This window comes from Coregonus clupeaformis, chromosome 23 (genome assembly GCF_020615455.1).
Source record: "Coregonus clupeaformis isolate EN_2021a chromosome 23, ASM2061545v1, whole genome shotgun sequence".
NCBI lineage: Eukaryota > Metazoa > Chordata > Actinopteri > Salmoniformes > Salmonidae > Coregonus > Coregonus clupeaformis.
Window position 1 is genome coordinate 39,057,089 of NC_059214.1, and position 19,727 is coordinate 39,076,815.

The window sequence follows — 19,727 nt, forward strand, 5'->3', positions numbered from 1 at the left end:
TTTTAAGTGGACAATGTGTGGCTCAGTCAGTAGAGCATGGCACTTGAAACACCAAGGATCATGGATTGGATTCCCGCTGGGGCCATCCATACGTAAAAGGTATGCACGCATGACTAAGTCGCTTTGGATAAAAGCATCTGCTAAATTATTATAAGTACACTGCCATCCGTTGCTCTGGTGTGCTCCCCTCCAACCTGTGTCAATATAGTGCAAAAATGTTCAGTATACTGTATATATTTAGTAATGCATCAATTAGAATTGAACAGTTGAAAGGTTAATGTTTTGTCGTATTTATTTATTTTATCATTTAAAAAAAATAATGGTTGCACTAACACAAAATAGGTTGCATCAAAATGCAAACTTCTCACAAGCTTTCTTGACATTACCAGTCTTACATTGATAAAACCCACAGAAAGAAACATTCATATATACACTACTTCTGCAAGCAGAGCTCTGTACTCGAATACAACTGCTGAACCATTTCTAAGACATTTCATTGGGCAATATAAAACATACATTTTAAAGGCTATGCATAAAATGTATACATTGAGAGGCACAGACAATGGCAGAGAATGAGATGGATGAGTCCAATTTACAGCTGGCTTATGAACACAGCATGACTATCATGACTCCAACGTAGGCTCTGTTCAACATTCACACTAGCACACTACTTAGAATGAAGTACTGGACACGTACTCTAAGTAGTATGCTAGTATGGGCATTGGAACGTAAGCCTACTACTTTTCCCTTTCGAGTAACGTCCATCCGGCTATCTCCGTCTACGTGGGGAGCTATCCCTGCTCCGTTCCTCGTTTCTCCTGGGTTCTCTGTGTCTGTCAGAGTGATGCCGGTTCTCCCTGTTCTCCTTGTCCGCCCGCTCTGCCCTCTCCGGCTGCTGCTCCACCCCGTTCCTGTATGAGTCCCTGGAGAAATCCATGTCCTTCTCCTTGCGGCTGCTCTTCTCCCGTGACTTTGACCTCTCTCGGTTTCTGTCGCTGGCTGGTTCCTTCTCTTTCTCAGGGCTGCGGCGTCTGACTCTGTCACGGTCTGCCCGGTCAACCTGGGGGGCTTGGTGTTTCCCATCGTATTTCCCCTCATCGTCCCTGTTGTGCCTGCGGGACTCTGGCTGTCTGTCCCTGTCCTCGTAGTCTCTGCCAGGCCTGCCACGAGGCTGGTCCTCGTCTTTGTGCCCCCCACGGTTAGCACGGTCGGGTCTCTCGTACGTGGGTGGCGGAGCATCTTCTTCTCGACCCCGGTGGCGAGAAGATTTGTGGTGGTCCTCAGGCTCTGGTCTCCTCCCACCACGCTCCGCCGCCTCCTCATCGCTACTGCTGTCATCCGACGGCGACGGTTCTCGTTTCTTAGACTCTTATTGTGTCGTTCCTCCAGAGGTGACTTTTGATTGGAGGAAGTATTTTTGGAAGAAGCCTTGGACTTCTTGTCTTTGTCACTCTTCTTATTTTTGCTCTGGCCCTTGCTCTTCTTACGCCTCGAATCGGAATCTGTAAAACAGTAAATATATGTCTTAGAGACTCGAGATATATCCAGATTTTGATCCGATATCTGTAAAACATAAGCAAAGATCCTAAATAAATCCAGAAGCATGCAAACAGTACACCACATTGCTATCCCATAGAGAGCGAGACGACATATACCATTTTTTTTTTAAGGTCACCCAATGACCGTCAGTTTTGACATTCCATATGAGTGGACTGAGCTATCCCATGTGATGCGAGGGCTTAGGCTGTGGCTGCATCCCAAATGGCACCATATTCCAAATATAGTGCACTTATTTTGACCAGAGCCCTATGGGCCCTGGTCAAAAATAGTGCACTAAATAGGAAATAGGGTGCCATTTGGGACACACCTGTGTGTGCAGATGATGTGTGGCGATGACAGACTGTGCTTTTAGCAGGTGCCCTACCCTACAGAGAGCAGGCCAGGGGCACACAACACCACACCAGTCACCAGACTGCCAGAGCACTGACTGCAGGGAGGGTGTATTTGTGTGTGTGTGTGTGTGTGTGTGTGTGTGTGTGTGTGTGTGTGTGTGTGTGGCCACTGCAGGGACTGTCTTTGCGTCCATGTTTTGCATAGATATTTGCATAGATACAAACACACTGGATTAATGGTAAATAGCCACATCAACGTCACAGCAGGAAACACCTCTAGGATCTCACACAGGCTTGATATCATGTTCAGAACAATTGAGAACCAACTGAAGCTCAGAGGACATTTCAGTGCCATTGGACATTTCAGTGCTATCAAGGAAATTTTTTGTGCTGTTGGACAGACATTTCAGTGCTATTGGACATTTTATTGCAAGGAGGTCATTTCAGAACTATTGATTTGGTGTGAAAGCAGTGATTGTGCAGAGAACATCTGTTTCTCCAGGACAATCGCTGCTCTCTTCTCAAATAGGACATCTCAAGTTTTGCTCTGACACACATTTTTCTTTAATTGACTAAGTGAATACAGCCTGGTCCTTGGTTGGCAGTGGTTGCATGTCATCAGCAAGGGACTGACACGAAAAGCCATCTTAATGTCCCTGATGACACAATTAAACAAGAGGTTGCCTAAACATGCACGCACTAGTGGCTTTGGATATAAACCTCTGCTAAATGGCATTTTTATATTATGTGACGTGGGGAGAGGCATTTTCCAGGGAAACAGCGAAGTCCTTCAAAACACCCAAGTTTTACTTCAATAGAGCTGGTCAATTAAAAATAATTAGCGTGCTGAGAGAGAGGGCCGAGTACAACACCGTGACATTCCTCAAGGTGAGGCGAGCGATGACTCATGACCTGGGCGCACACACACACGAGCAACAGGCTGGGCCACCCTCACATCAGGGACCAGGACCTCCGCGGACACAACACAGGCATTATAATTAGGTAGAGGTGAATGTGGAGGGCAGACAGTTAATAAAATACGAAACTATTAAAAGGGCAAATTAAAGGACTAGCACTTTGAATTCCTCAGAAATAATTCAGACATTGCTGATTAAAAGAGGGCTGGGTTGTAAATTGATTGCAACTACCTAAGTGTTTCAATAAAAAGCCTAGTGAGGGTAGCCTGGTCCCAGATCTGTTTAAGTGCTGTTTGTGCTGACAATGACCAAAGTAGATACAGTATAACAAACAGCTCTGGGACCAGGCTACAGTAAGGGACTGTAGGGGTGGTAAAATGACTGTACCTGAACTGCTGCTGGATGAGGAGGAGGAGTCACTGGAGGAGTCAGAGCTGTCACTGTCGCTGCTGTCACTGTCTGAGGAGGACGAGTCAGAGGAGGAAGAGGATGAGTCGGTGTCTGACGACTCCACTTCCTGGTTCTGGGTCATGATAATCTTGGGGGCGTTCTTTAGATGCTCACGGAGCTCATCCCTGTGGTAATGAAGAGGAGAGAGAGAGCGGATGAGAGAGAGAATGAACGAGAGGGAAGGAGCGAGAGAGTGGATATTATGACACTGGCAGGAGATCACAGGAGGCTGGTGATGCAATAAGCCAGCCTGTTACATTAGATGCCAAGGTTGTGGGTTCAAATCCCGCAGGGATCACAACACAGTAGGTTGGTGGCACCTTAATTAGGGTGGACGGGCTGGTGGTAATGTAGGGCCCTATGAAATCAGTTTTATCTTTCAATACATTTAGTTGATTCCCTACTAAGTTCAATACATTTCTGGATATTGTTGAATTCAGTTTTGTTGTCTGGATTTCGTGATTCCGTCTGCGTTCTCCTTATCAGATTTTATAGTGCCCTAGTAATGGCTGGAGCGGAATGAGTCGAATGGTATCAAATATATCTAACACATGGTGTCCATGAGTTTGATGCCATTTCATTCACTCCTTTCCGGCCATTATTATGAGCTTTCCTCCCCTCAGCATCCTCCTGTAGATCACAAACATACATAAAATGTATGCACTCATTGTGCTATCGCTTTGGATGAAAGCATCTGCTAGGTGGCACGTACTATCATATTATTAGGATGGAGGCACTTACGTAAGTCCACCCAGGCCGATGGAGGTGAAGAAATTAATGGCGAATCTGGTGTTTCTGGGGTTGTCACGAGGAAAAAGACCCTCAAAGAAGGGCTGCAGTGTCCTGGAAGATACAGAAAAGAGCAGATGAGACAATCCCATGCAGAAAAAAACCCCGTCATTTATCCTTTCAGAGGCAATAAAGAATAGCAGAGCCAGACTACAAATCATAATCCTCAGGTGATATATTAGTTTACAGTGGAACATGAAAAGACTAGATTGGCGTACATATCCTTGAGTCGTTCATTGAGCCTGGGAAGCCCCATGTAGGCACAGAGCTCCTGGAACAAGATCTTGACGAAGATTCGACTGGATGAGGTGGTGGTGTCCTCACTGACTTTAATAAATTCCAGCACCTGAGAGAGTAAAACAGACACAGACGGTGTAACTAGATTAGTAGCTGTTGAAAGGAAAATCAATCACCAACCACGTTGCCTTAATGCCCAACGCTAGATGAATCAATAACATTTAAAGCCATATTGATGCTGTAATACATTCTACAATGTAATTATGGGATGGCTGTCCCTGACAAAAATAAATCTTGGCTGACCGAAAGTCGCCTGTTCTTTCGACCAATCGATTGGCTGAAATTTTTAAACGTGTATTTTTCCAAATAGACATATCTTATGTGTTTTAATAAAATCAACTATATGCTTGTCTGATGCGGTTTGATGAAATAAGACACAAATGACTCAAGAGGGAGCCAGAGATCAAGATAACCAGAAGAGAAAACCCTTAACCTGCCCATCCTCCTCCCGCTCCTGATGGCTTTCGCAGATTCTGCCATTACTCTCCTGAAGTTGCCGGTAATATGCTACACGAGGAGTCTGCAACCTTTCTCATGTTACATGTCAATTTAATTTAAAATTTCTACCGATCTGAGTGCCAGTTATGGTTTTCATTTGCACATTTTCGTGGAACAGTTTAATTTAATTTATAATAATGTCTTCGTATCTCAAAAGCATTGTCATGTGGCAAACATTTTTTTATCTAAATGAAAATGATAAACCTAATAAGTTACATCTATTGTCATTGCCAACTATGTAAAAATAGCCTACATAAAGCCAACAAATAAAAAATATTGCAGCATGCAGATAGAAAAAATATCCTGATAAAAATAAATATTCTATAAATCACATTGGCTACGCATGGCCTGTCTGCAACGAACTTGAAACATTGTATCAACTATCAACTTGGGTCCAGCCGTGCCAGTGAGCTCGAGACAGACACAGCTGTAGGCTATTTTCCGCAAGGGAAAAGAGCTCATCAGGTATACCTATTTTAAGAAGTTTCCACTGGATCAGAGCATGACATTTTTCCCTTTCACGCTGAGTGGTTATCGAAAGGCAGAGAGCTGGAAAGATCTTCCAAATACATTGAGGAACTATTGTCATTCTCAATGGATGTAAAAACAGACTTTGCTTGCTGTTTGAGGTGAAGAAAAAATTACTTTGAAAAGCTCTACAGCTCATTAGTGGTTGTGTGTTAAGCCAATCAGAAATACTATCAGATCCCCAAATGGGCACATTTATATGCCTACATTTGCATGCAGGCCAGGTAGCCTATTGGTCTACTTCTACGCTTAATCAGGTGCCCATCCTTACTCAACATTGACGCTCCAAACAAAAGACAATGACTAAATTGACAAAACTCTGAAATTGAATGAAATAAACCAAAACTTGTTTCTCACAAGTGTAGCATAGGTTGTGCGCTCTGCAAACGACGTGTCCACTCTGACAATGAGAACGGTAAAAGACTGGAATAACAACAAACTGATTGCATTAACAGAAATTACCATAACCAAACAAACATTGTAGATTAGAAATTATAGGAATTAACGGTAAATGTAGGCTACTACTGGTGATATATATAGTGGAGAATTGATAGACACTAAATCAAGGCAAACAATTCACACAATGAAGTTATGAAACAATGAATGTGCACAAATTGGCGGGAGAGCGCATTGGAGAGACTTGCATTATGCATTTTAGCCACACTCCCCTTCTTGGACTCTGCCATCCACGCATCCTCCGCAATGGATTAGTCTCAGCCTCCGCAATGGATTAGTTCACTGAGATGGGCGCGAATCAGACAGGTGTCTCGTGTGCCATAAGCTTTTTTTTTGTTGCTATTGGTCGACAAAAAAAAAAAGCTTGGTCGACCAAACAATCAACTAGTCGACTAATTGGGGTCAGCCCTAGATGGAAGAGAGGATGCATTATGTATGCCATGAGACAGGGGTAATGGGTTAGAGATGTTAGGGGCGGTTGAAATGACATCCTATTCCCTATGTAGCGCACTACTTTTGACCAGGGCCCATAGGGTTCTGGTCAGAAGTGCACTATATAGGGAATAGGGCGCCGTAGAGAGCTACAATACGTACACTCCACGGGACTGAGTCTGTGTACAGGAGATGGGCGAACATTCTGGCAACGTTCCTCAGTTTATTGGTCTCTAGGCGATGGATGGTTTCATACTGCTCCATGAAGATGGCCTCAAAACTCTCCATGTAGTCCTTCTTCAGCAGACAAAACCTCTGAGAAAATAACACAGTCAAAGTTCAAAATGTTAGTGGATCATAGAATAAAGTTGTTTTTAACTTAGTGCTCTTGAAGGCGAGTGTAAAAGGCCACATTAATGAACTGTACTACTGTACTGAAAGCTTACGAACAAATGTAATTTCAAGGATGATGAAATTCCCATTTTCCCCATGCAACATGAACAGACTTCAACTACATGAAAAATGTCTCGGGGATAAAAAAGTATTATTACATTTTAGTCATTTAGCAGACGCTCTTATTCAGATCAACTTACAGGAGCAATTGGGGTTAAGTGCATTGACAGATTTTTCATGTCACCTAGTCGGCTCGGGGATTCGAACCAGCAACCTTTTGGTTACTGACCCAACACTCTTTACCGCTAGGCTACATGCCGCTACTATGAAATATATATTTAGGTTATATTTCATATAATAAAACATGTATAAATATATTATTTGGTCTGCTTACCCCCGCTAGAAGACCAAAGAACTTCTCATAGGTCCTCTGTTGGGCACAGCAGTCCAGAATCATGTTGCACAGCTCTTTCTGTTGGGAGAAGACACACAAAAATAGCTTTAATCTCTGGCACATGGACACAGAGAGGGGATGCTGACGCCTGGACGAGCCAGGCAGGGCTGCACCTATGGGGGATAGAAAATACCTTGTGCTGGCCTGGAGTGGAGACCCATCTGTTACATCCTCCTGCAGCAAGCCAGCGGCTGCTTCCGAAACAGGATCCTATTCTCTACATAATGCACTACTTTGACCGAAGCCACTTGGGCCCTGGTCAAATTTGTACATTTACATTTTAGTCATTTAGCAGACGCTCTTATCCAGAGCGACTTACAGTTAAGAGAGTGCATACATTATTTATTTTTTATACTGGTCCCCCGTGGGAATCGAACCCACAACCCTGGCGTTGCAAGCGCCATGCTCTACCAACTGAGCTACACGGGACAAATGTAGTGCACTATAGGAATAGGGTGCCATTTCGGACAGCGCCATGTCTTTCCTTTCTCATTCTCCAACAATTATCCCAGCCAAGCAGATTATTGATTTCATAAGATTATATTTTCGATGAGGAAGCCAGCCTTCGGCGACCATGATCAATCTTCACACTAATGTCCTGGACAGGCCATGACCTGGCCGGGTCTGGCACAAAATTACACTGGTAGTGAGGAGAGATAGGAGAAAGTAAATATCTTGGGTTAATCATAGAACTATGTTAATGATATGGAGGTGGGAAATTCTATTTGATTGACTAAAATATGAACATTTCATTGGAACATGTTCAAATTCATTGAAAAAGGCATTTGCAATGTGGAGTGCAGGATACAAATGTTATCATTAACGTATCATGTAGGCTAAAACCTGAATGATGTGTGTGAGAACATGTATGAGGCTAGGCACTGTATGTATGGTTTGTTACCGAGAAGCCCTTCTGTCTGGCGACTGTCTCGCTCTCTGCCACAGAGGAGGTGTGTGAATCAGGCACGCTGTGGCAGCAGCATCAGCAGGAGACTGTGTTATGTTGTTGTGTGATACTGAGATTGAAAGTGTGATGTTCACACAGCGTGCCTGATTCACACACCGTCCGTGCCTGACTCTTTGCCTGGCAACACGATGGGAATGCAATGAGACTGCTGTCTGTTCCCTATCTCATCTCAGCCGCTTTCCACCCTGAGGACATTCAGGGTACCTCCCAAATGGCACCATATTCCCTAGTTTAGGGATGGGCAACTTTGATGGGGGTGGGGGCCACAAAATCGTAATGAATCATGAGGGGCTGCAGTGGTTTGTGGGTCTGCGTACCCACATCCATACCCAGGTCCTAGCCTGTTGGGGGCCCTAAGCAAACTTTTGTTGCAGGAAATTAAGAGTTAATTTCCTGCAATTCTACACATTTTGCCATAGGGTGGAGAGAAATGTTTGCAGTTTTTAATGTTACACTACATGACCAAAAGTATGTGGACACCTGTTAGTCGAACATTTCATTCCAAAATTATGGGCATTAATATGGAGTTTGTGCCCGCCTTTGCTGCTATAACAGCCTCCACTCTTCTGGGAAGGCTTTCCATTAGATGTTGGAACATTGCTGCGGGGACTTGATTCCATTCAGCCACAAGAGCATTAGTGAGGTCGGGCACTGATGTTGGACGATAAAACCTGGCTCGCAGTCGGCATTCCAATTGATCTCTAAAGATGCTCGATGGGGTTGAGGTCAGGGCTCTGTGCAGGCCAGTCAAGTTCTTCCACACCGATCTCGACAAACCATTTCTGTATGGACCAACTCCATATTAATAATAATAATAATAATAATAATAATATGCCATTTAGCAGACGCTTTTATCCAAAGCAACTTACAGTCATGCGTGCATACATTTTTTTTGTGTATGGGTGGTCCCGGGGTTCGAACCCACTACCTTGGCGTTACAAGCGCCGTGCTCTACCAGCTGAGCTACAGAGGCCATGATTTTGCGACAAGCAGGTGTCCACATACTTTTGGCCATGCAGTGCACATGTCAGATAAAATATAATGTCACAACAGGTCTGATGGCAACATCAGGTAAACTTTTCGTTTTGTGTCGGTAAAATTAATGATCGAGAAATGGCGGTGGAAACCCCTTTATGTGCAAATATTGATATAATAACCATCATATCGAAGTAAATCTGGAGTCACACAATGACATTGTGTGGTCCTCCCAGTATGACTCGGGAAAGCATGCAGTTTATTAGGCTAGATGAAATAAGTTAGGCTAGTGGAAAGTCATCTGTTAGACATCATTGAACACAGCAGCAATACAACTCACCTTAAAACTAGTGGTTGAGGTCAATTCCAGTTCAGGTTAAGTACAAGAGGACAAGTTTGAGACAGAGACAGGCAGCTGTCTGAAGATAATGATTTCCCTTCATGTTTTTAACCAAAGAACCCTTTTTAATCGATCTGTTCTCCTTTAAAAACAGAGGCAGACAGGTAGCGTTTTTGTGTGTGTCCACTGTCCAGTGAGACGTGAGAAGAGAATAGGGCTATGCTCTGCTGTGGTGGTGAATCGGTTGACCATCACTGATTCAGTCATTAGCTTTTCTTAAAAAAATAAAAAAACATATTCTAAAGTGGTTATCCCACTGGCTATAAGGTGAATGCACCAATTTGTAAGTCGCTCAGGATAAGAGCGTCTGCTAAATGACGTAAATGTAATGTAAATGTTGTGTCTATACATCACAGCTAAGATATTGAGCAGGCCATAAGCTCTAGAGAAGAGCCTATTCCTCAGGATCCTAGCAGACAGTGAAGGAAATTTCTCCAGGTCTCTGTTCTTATCCTATCCACCTGGCTGTCGGCCCAGGGAATTCTCTAAATGCATGTGTACCCATAGAATTACATAGCCTAGAATATAATATGTGAATTATAGGATCTGTGTGTCCCTGTCCACCTGGTTGTGAGGGCAGAAACACCCATCACTGACACTCCCTGAGTCCTTGCAGCTGGGTGGGTTTTACTCTGGTATTACTTGCTAAGCTAGGCTCTATAGGAAGTGTGAGGATTACATACTTGGAGACATAGAACCATATATAAATAGTTCTCTATGATTACATGCTTCCCAGCAGCATTAAAGAGATCGTTAACTTTAAATAACATTTGGTTCCTTACCATGAAAGCAGTTTGTGGACAAGACAGCAGTCATGCTTTGTTTGTTTTTTTACTTAGCCAACTTCATAGCAATTTCTTACAAAAAACCAATGCAGCACTGACCCTCCCTACAGCTTAGTATGGTATTACTCTGGGCCGCAAACAAAGTGTGGGGTTTAAATGGTTCCCAACAGCATTGGGCCCACAGTCCTCCTACACTCCCTTCTCCTCCTATACCATTCCACCGGCAGCACCTGTGTCTCTGGTGTAGGGGCCTTCTCAGGACGTGATGTCATGCCATCCCTCTGTGTCTATAGTCTCAGGAGGGGGAGGCAGGCTGGGGCCATACGGGCAGGCTGGGGCCATACGGGCAGGCCGGGGCCATACGGGCAGGCTGGGGCCATACGGGCAGGCAGGGTGACATCTCATCCCTTAGAGCATGTACTGTCCTTTTCCATCTGGTGTGTGAGAGGAGCCCAACACTAACCTTAGGCTCAGTGAATAGATGCAGCTGGCTGAGGATACCTAGCCTAAGTTGAAGGGCACAGGGAATGTGATTGACACTGATTTGACAGAAGCACTAGCTTGCTACCCATCAGCAGCTAGAATATCAACCAAAAGAAAAGGGTGAGGCTCCATATGGAATAATAAAAAGTGTGCAACAAGAATAATTTCAGAGCTGTTTCGAATATGGTTTGTGCATTGCCTTGACTAGCTTGAACACAGAGGGCCACTTCAACACACACACAGTGTCATACAGAGTCATGTGACCTAGAGTGGAATCCTGGAAGCAGGCAAACAAGAAGGCTGTCCTCTGACTACTAGTAGCACTAGACAGCGTCAGACATACGTAGCCCTTCCATCTTCCATCCCCCTCCTCTCCTCTGTGGCCTTTCCATCTTCCCCCCTCCAGAACCACTGCTGTGCTAATGCATCTCCCACCACCATGGGACCGACATGGGGCTAGAGCACTGAAGAATGCCCCTTGGAGGCTTCCCCATAGAAATAGAATGAGGCTACCCATCACCCAACCACTGACTGGGAATTCCTTTTCTAGTAATTATATGTCTATGGGCTTCCATCTGCCAAAAGGGTCTCACTCCATGCTGCAGCATCATAGGAGGCTGAAGACTTCATCAATAATTCCAAGGAGAGAAGATTAAACAAATCCTACAAACTCTTAAATACAACAGCATATAATTTCTATACCAACCCTAGACATTTGGAGACTCTTCAGCTGAAAGACTAAACTGACAACATTGGTGTGCTTTGTTTTGTCAGTTCACACGCGTAGTTGTTTGATTTACAACTACACGGGACCAAGTACAAAAAAAATCCTAACTGAAATTTACATTTTTGCTATATATACAGTTGAAGTAGGAAGTTTACATACAGTTAGTTGGAGTCATTAAAAACTTGTTTTTCAACCACTCCACAAATGTCTTGTTAACAAACTATAGTTTTGGCAAGTCGGTTAGGACATCTACTTTGTGCATGACACAACTAATTTTCCAACAATTGTTTACAGACAGATTATTTCACAGTTGGAAAATTCCAGAAAATGCTGTCATGGCTTTAGAAGCTTCTGATAGGCTAATTGACATCATTTGAGTCAATTAGAGGTGTACCTGTGGATTTTTTCAAGGCCTACCTTCAAACTCAGTGCCTCTTTGCTTGACATCATGGGAAAATCAAAATAAATCATCCAAGAGCTCAGAAAAACAATTGTACACCTCCACAAGTCTGGTTCATCCTTGGGAGCAATTTCCAAACGCCTGAAGGTACCACGTTCATCTGTACAAACAATAGTACGCAAGTATAAACACCATGGGACCACGCAGCCGTCATACCGCTCAGGAAGGAGACGCTTTCTGTTTCCTAGAGATGAACGTACTTTGGTGCGAAAAGTGCAAATCAATCCCAGAACAACAGCAAAGGACCTTGTGAAGATCCTGGAGGAAACAGGTACAAAAGTATCTACATCCACAGTAAAACTAGTCCTATATTGACATAACGTGAAAGGCCGCTCAGCAAGGAAGAAGCCACTGCTCCAAAACCGCCATAAAAAAGCCAGACTACGGTTTGCAACTGCACATGGGGACAAAGATCGTACTTTTTTGAGAAATGTTGTCTGGTCTGATTAAACAAAAATCGAACTGTTTGGCCATAATGACCATCGTTATGTTTGGAGGAAAAAGGGGGTAGCTTGCAAGCCGAAAACACCATCCCAACCGTGAAGCATGGGGTTGGCAGCATCATGCTGTGGGGGTGCTTTGCTGCAGGAGGGCCTGGTGCACTTCACAAAATAGATGGCATCATGAGGAAGGAAAATTATATGGATATATTGAAGCAACATCTCAAGACATCAGTCAGGAAGTTAAAGCTTGGTCGCAAATGGGTCTTCCAAATGGACAATGACCCCAAGCATACTTCCAAAGTTGTGGCAAAATGGCTTAAGGACAACAAAGTCAAGGTATTGGAGTAGCCATCACAAAGCCCTGACCTCAAACCTAGAGAAAATGTGTGGGCAGAACTGAAAAAGTGTGTGCGAGCAAGGAGGCCTACAAACCTGACTCAGTTACACCAGCTGTGTCAGGAGGAATGTGCCAAAATACACCCAACTTATTGTGGGAAGCTTGTGGAAGGCTACTCGAAACGTTTGACCCAAGTTAAACAATTTAAAGGCAATGCTACCAAATACTAATTGAGTGTATGTAAACTTCTGACCCACTGGGAATGTGATGAAAGAAATAAAAGCTGAAATAAAATCACTATACTATTATTCTGACATTTCACATTCTTAAAATAAAGTGGTGATCCTAACTGACCTAAGACAGGGAATTTTTACTAGGATTAAATGTCAGGAATTGTGAAAAACTGAGTTGAAATGTATTTGGCTAAGGTATATATATTTACTTGTTGTGAAATATATATATATTTTTTTTTTTTCTCACAACAAGTAAATGTGTGTAAATATTTAAAAGCATAGATTCTGGTTGAGATTTATCGGTCCCACTTTTATCAATCTTAGTTTTTCTAGCAGACAAAACCTTTATGGTGAAGCATGGAGAGGCAGGCAGATGTGCTGTGAATAACGAGACCCAGCTGTAGAAACGACTGACTGATTCATTCATTCAATTCTTCACTCTCACTCCCCTTGAAAGAATGACGTGTTCTCTCTCTCACTGGTGACAATAAGGGCAATAATCAGGCCTGCTCCACAGTGCCAGACTAGTAGACAGACAGAGGTAATAGCACTGATAGCTGTCCACACACAGCCCATCTCCTTTATTAAGTCTGCTTCACAGTTCATACAATCACACCTCATATAAATGAATGAATAATAAGCTGTGTGACTGTGTCACATAGGCCTATCCAGACTCACTAACAGCCCCAAGATCTAGCCTAGGGTGTCAAACGTATAACACACCACATTAGAAAACTCCTAATGTTTCTGGCCTCAGAGCAAGCCTAATTATTCTAAAAGAAATCCATTGGCTAGAACAGATGTCGGGTAGATTAAAGTGTAGTTATACTGTCAATGACCTTTGAAGCAATGTAGGCCTGGTGATGGTACGATTCTTAAAGTCTCATCCCAGTCATGACATTATACTATTTAAAATTGACACCGAGGAGTGAAAGTCATTGAGGGCCAGTTTCTCTGAACCAGATTAGCCTAAACCTAGTCCTGGACTAAACAGCATGGTATGTGGAAAATCACCATTGAAAGTGCTTCTTTCTTAGGAGCCAGGGAGTAGGCTTAATCTGAATCCAGGAAACTGGCCTTCAATGTGGGTGGCAGGTAGCCTAGCGGTTAAAAGCATTTGGGCAGTAACCGAAAAGTCGCTGGATTGAATCCCCGAGCAGACTAGGTGACAAAAAAAGATCTGCCGATGTGCCCTTGAGCAAAGCACTTAACCATCATTGGTCCTGCAAGTCGCGCCGGATAAAAGCGCCTGCTAAATCACTAAAATGTAAGGCTGTCCCCGACTTTAAAAAAAATATATTGGTCGACCGAGAGTCGTCCTGTTCTTTCGACCAACCGATTGGGCGAAATGTTTAACCTTATTTTTCCATATATAGACAGAAACACCCAAAGATCATGAGAACGGTGAGGAATCAGCCCAGAACTACACGGGAGGATCTTGTCAATGATCTCAAGGCAGCTGGGACCATAGTCACCAAGAAAACAATTGGTAACACACTATGCCGTAAAGGACTGAAATCCTGCAGCGCCCGCAAGATCCCCCTGCTCAAGAAAGCACATATACAGGCCCGTCTGAAGTTTGCCAATGAACATCTGAATGATTCAGAGGAGAACTGGGTGAACGTGTTGTGGTCAGATGAGACCAAAATGGAGCTCTTTGGCATCAACTCAACTTGCCGTGTTTGGAGGAGGAGGAATGCTGCCTATGACCCCAAGAACACCATCCCCACTGTCAAACATGGAGGTGGAAACATGCTTTGGGGTGTTTTTCTGCTAAGGGGACAGGACAACTTCACCGCATCAAAGGGACGATGGACGGGGCCATGTACCGTCAAATCTTGGGTGAAAACCTCCTTCCCTCAGCCAGGGCATTGAAAATGGGTCGTGGATGGGTATTCCAGCATGACAATGATCCAAAACACACGGCCAAGTCAACAAAGGAGTGGCTCAAGAAGAAGCACATTAAGGTCCTGGAGTGGCATAGCCAGTCTCCAGACCTTAATCCCATAGAAAATCTGTGGAGGGAGCTGAAGGTTCGAGTTGCCAAACGTCAGCCTCGAAACCTTAATGACTTGGAGAAGATCTGCAAAGAGGAGTGGTACAAAATCCCTCCTGAGATGTGTGCAAACCTGGTGGCCAACTACAAGAAACATCTGACCTCTGTGATTGCCAACAAGGTTTTTGCCACCAAGTACTAAGTCATGTTTTGCAGAGGGGTCAAATACTTATTTCCCTCATTAAAATGCAAATCAATTTATAACATTTTTGACATGCGTTTTTCTGGATTGTTTTGTTGTTATTCTGTCTCTCACTGTTCAAATAAACCTACCATTAAAATTATAGACTGATCATTTCTTTGTCAGTGGGGAAACGTACAAAATCAGCAGGGGATCAAATACTTTTTTCCCCTCACTGTATAAAGCAAGGCAAATTTAACAGTTATGCTATTGATTATAGACCTAATTAAATTGGGGTTTCCTCTCTCCTCAATTCTCTTAGACAATTAGGCTAAGGCCAGGGCTGTTTCCTCATCTGCTGATTTTGTACGTTTGCCCACTGACAAAGACATGATCAGTCTATAATTTTAATGGTAGGTTTATTTGAACAGTGAGAGACAGAATAACAACAACAAAAATCCAGAAAAACGCACGTCAAAAATGTTATAAATTGATTTGCATTTTAATGAGGGAAATAAGTATTTGACCCTCTGCAAAACATGACTTAGTACTTGGTGGCAAAACCCTTGCTGGCAATCACAGAGGTCAGACGTTTCTTGTAGTTGGCCACCAGGTTTACACACATCTCAGGAGGGATTTTGTTCCACTCCTCTATGCAGATCTTCTCCAAGTCATTAAGGTTGAGGCTGACGTTTGGCAACTCGAACCTTCAGCTCCCTCCACAGATTTTCTATGGGATTAAGGTCTGGAGACTGGCTAGGCCACTCCAGGACCTTAATGTGCTTCTTCTTGAGCCACTCCTTTGTTGCCTTGGCCGTGTGTTTTGGGTCATTGTCATGCTGGAATACCCATCCACGACCCATTTTCAATGCCCTGGCTGAGGGAAGGAGGTTCTCACCCAAGATTTGACAGTACATGGCCCCGTCCATCGTCCCTTTGGTGCGGTGAAGTTGTCCTGTCCCCTTAGCAGAAAAACACCCCCAAAGCATAATGTTTCCACCTCCATGTTTGACGGTGGGGATGGTGTTCTTGGGGTCATAGGCAGCATTCCTCCTCCTCCAAACATGGCAAGTTGAGTTGATGCTAAAGAGCTCCATTTTGGTCTCATCTGACCACAACACGTTCACCCAGTTCTCCTCTGAATCATTCAGATGTTCATTGGCAAACTTCAGACGGCCCTGTATATGTGCTTTCTTGAGCAGGGGGACCTTGCGGGCGCTGCAGGATTTCAGTCCTTCACGGCGTAGTGTGTTACCAATTGTTTTCTTGGTGACTAAGGTCCCAGGTGCCTTGAGATCATTGACAAGATCCTCCCGTGTAGTTCTGGGCTGATTCCTCACCGTTCTCATGATCATTGCAACTCCACAAGGTGAGATCTTGCATGGAGCCCCAGGCAGAGGGAGATTGACAGTTCTTTTGTGTTTCTTCCATTTGCGAATAATCGCACCAACTGTTGTCACCTTCTCACCAAGCTGCCTGGTGATGGTCTTGTAGCCCATTCCAGCCTTGTGTAGGTCTACAATCTTGTCCCTGACATCCTTGGAGAGCTCTTTGGTCTTGGCCATGGTGGAGAGTTTGGAATCTGATTGATTGATTGCTTCTGTGGACAGGTGTCTTTTATACAGGTAACAAACTGAGATTAGGAGCACTCCCTTTAAGAGTGTGCTCCTAATCTCAGCTCGTTACCTGTATAAAAGACACCTGGGAGCCAGAAATCTTTCTGATTGAGAGGGGGTCAAATACTTATTTCCCTCATTAAAATGCAAATCAATTTATAACATTTTTGACATGTGTTTTTCTGGATTTTGTTGTTGTTATTCTGTCTCTCATTGTTCAAATAAACCTACCATTAAAATTATAGACTGATCATTTCTTTGTCAGTGGGCAAACATACAAAATCAGCAGGGGATCAAATACTTTTTTCCCTCACTGTAGCAACATAGGGAAAGGCACCAATTCTACCGTGCACTGAAGATTTTGTTCCAGAACCGCAGACAGCGACCATATCAAACATGGGAGAAAGCGCATTTGTTATGAAATATTAGATTCATTAGTGTTGCACCATTATTTTTACATAATATAACCATACACAATTTCAATATCACGTCTTAGAGTGATGGAATGTGCCATCCACGTGGCCGCCGCAACGTATTAGTCCACTGAGACCGGTCTCTTGTGCACCATGAATAAAATTAAAATAATTTGCAAATGCTCGACTAAAGAAATCTCGGTCGACCAACAGCCTATCGACCAAACAATCGACTAAATGGGGTCAGCCCTACTAAAATGTAAATGTTATTCCATTATCAAAAGAGGATATAGAGCAACCACAACTCCTGTGTTCCCCTCCAGTCTAATGACCTTGTATTTCAGCCAGACAGGATCTGCTGAATTTGTAGGTCAACCTGTTTAAAATCAGGTTTAAATGACACCACAGTGTGAACAGTGGGCTGGGTGAACTGAAGCCCTCGGTGGGTGATGTATAGCCCATCAGCACTCATTAGTCACTCCTCACTTAAAGACCTTTGTCTCCTCATTTAATACAAAGACCTTTCTCCATCTTCTTCCATCTCTAATTATCTGTGACTGCTATGGTAAGGGGAAAGGATAGTAAGTAAGAGTGAAAATGAGAGAGAAGGGGAGAATGAGACAGCTAAAAAGACTGAGCAAGAGGTATAAGGAGGAGTGTGGCAGGAAGGGGCAGAGTAAACTAGGCCCTACTTCCAAATAGTAGTCAAGCCTACATCTCAATTATCCAGGTTATGATTGTGGCTCTACAGTCTGAGCTGGACCAAGTGGCCAGTAAACAGTTACAATCAAGGTCTGGATGACAGCCGTGAGGAAATAGAACTGTGGCAGATTCCTGACTGTGTTCATCTCACAATGATGTGTTTTGGAACACAGCAACATGTGTCCTAGAATATATTATAAAAGGTCATGTTGATGTAGAAGCAATGATCAAAACACAGCCATAGGTTCAGAGAACATGATCATTAAAATACCATATGTTACATAAACCAAATAGTCTAGTATTTAATTTATCCGCATGAGCGAAAACAAAAAACAAGCTTAAGAATAACAGTATAGCTATAGTACTATACGAATACAGCTGTAAACTCTGTCTTGCAGCACTCTAATCCCACACAAAAAAACGAGATGGGCACAAACTGATGAATTATTTGGATGTTAAAAGTGACCTAGTAGTAACCTCACAAAAGCAGCCATTTGATATGATGTTATACAACTACTGGCCCTGTGGCTATATGGCACATTGTACCATGACATACACCTCAGTGATTCCTTTATAAAGCAGGGTAAAGACAGATTTATCAAAGATGGCTGGGTATATTTTCTTACACTATTTACTTACATATCATAGCTTTATTTTCAACAAATTTATTTCTTATGGAAGTAGCCAACTTACAATTACATAAGAGACCAAATATATTGCAGATTGCAGAGTACAGGTACATGAGAGCGATCACATAATATTATTTCCACCCACAAACATGTGTACTGTAGGCTGGCCACGAGAAAACATGACCTATCGCACAGCTATTTTAAGGAAACATAAATCATAGGCAGTAAATCACCGCTTTTCGTTACATAAAACGTGTAGGAGCATTAACAGTGTGTAGGATGTCTCTAAACCTCCTCTCTCCTCTACTGGGGTTCTTCTGTAAAGACTACAAGATATTGAAGCTTGTTATTACAATGTCCACAACTGTGACAGTTGAAAATGGGACACTTTGGGGAAACAAACTATTTGATCAGTTAAATCATTGTGGGGAACACCCCATTCCTAAACTAGTGCTTTCTTTGGCCTGGCGAAGACGCAAAACAAGGACATTGAGATGACAAATGCTTCCCGAGTGACTGAAGAATCCAACAACCCAGCAGACCAGAAACAACTATTTAGATTAAGCTCAAAGTTTGGATAAACAGCTCTGGAAGCTCTTTAGATTAGATGGCCATGATATGGCAGGCTGGCAGCTAGGGGAAAAGTATACTGATGGAAGGGTACTGGGAGGAGAAGTATTGTAACCTACCGTTTGGCTGTCAGGAAAGTCCATCTTGATCAACTTGTGGGCACACTCCTCAAAGTCCAAACTGTTGAAAGAAGAGAAACATGTATTCACTAATCGTCATGATTTAATAGGACAATAATAATAATAATAATAAGGCTATAAGAGCATATGTTTGCATGATCATATTCCAAACAACTTTATCATGCCATATGGACTACGACAGAGTGTCCGGGCACCAGGCAGGGTAACAACTTGGGTTGGATGGAATTTTCAAAACTTATCACAGAGCAAAATAAACTATCTGCCCTCATGTTTATTTTAGAAGTACTTTCATTACACATTTAGAGGAGTTTATAAATCCATAAACAAACATGTGGCAGATAATGCCTTATTTTGTTGTTTGATCACTTTGGAAAATTCCATCCAACCAAACTCAATTTAGGAAGCAGGCAGGACTGCATTCTGTAGACACGGTGTAAAACTGTGGTAAACACCATGGACCTCTTATTTCCTTCAGACATTTCTACCAGCATTCTGCATCTCTCCTCTAACCGCTGAAACTGCTGACAAACCCAGACAGACACACTGCTGAGCCAACGGTGTCGA

The 19,727-nt window shown here is 43.2% G+C and overlaps 1 protein-coding gene across 2 annotated transcripts in view; it reads right to left on the reverse strand.

Annotated features, from left to right (window-relative positions):
- Nucleotides 1-274: 274 nt before the first annotated feature.
- Nucleotides 275-19,727, reverse strand: part of LOC121536977 (pre-mRNA-splicing factor CWC22 homolog) — a 185,479-nt gene continuing 166,026 nt past the window's right edge. For both annotated transcript variants that reach the window (XM_041844674.2, XM_041844673.2), the window contains exons 14-20: nucleotides 19,143-19,203; nucleotides 7,047-7,124; nucleotides 6,422-6,574; nucleotides 4,267-4,394; nucleotides 4,001-4,102; nucleotides 3,197-3,384; nucleotides 275-1,502 (exon numbers count right to left, since the gene is read on the reverse strand). In XM_041844674.2, the coding sequence (XP_041700608.2) occupies nucleotides 655-1,502; nucleotides 3,197-3,384; nucleotides 4,001-4,102; nucleotides 4,267-4,394; nucleotides 6,422-6,574; nucleotides 7,047-7,124; nucleotides 19,143-19,203 (1,558 nt within the window). In that variant the 3' untranslated portion in view covers nucleotides 275-654. The remainder of the gene's footprint in view (nucleotides 1,503-3,196; nucleotides 3,385-4,000; nucleotides 4,103-4,266; nucleotides 4,395-6,421; nucleotides 6,575-7,046; nucleotides 7,125-19,142; nucleotides 19,204-19,727) is intronic.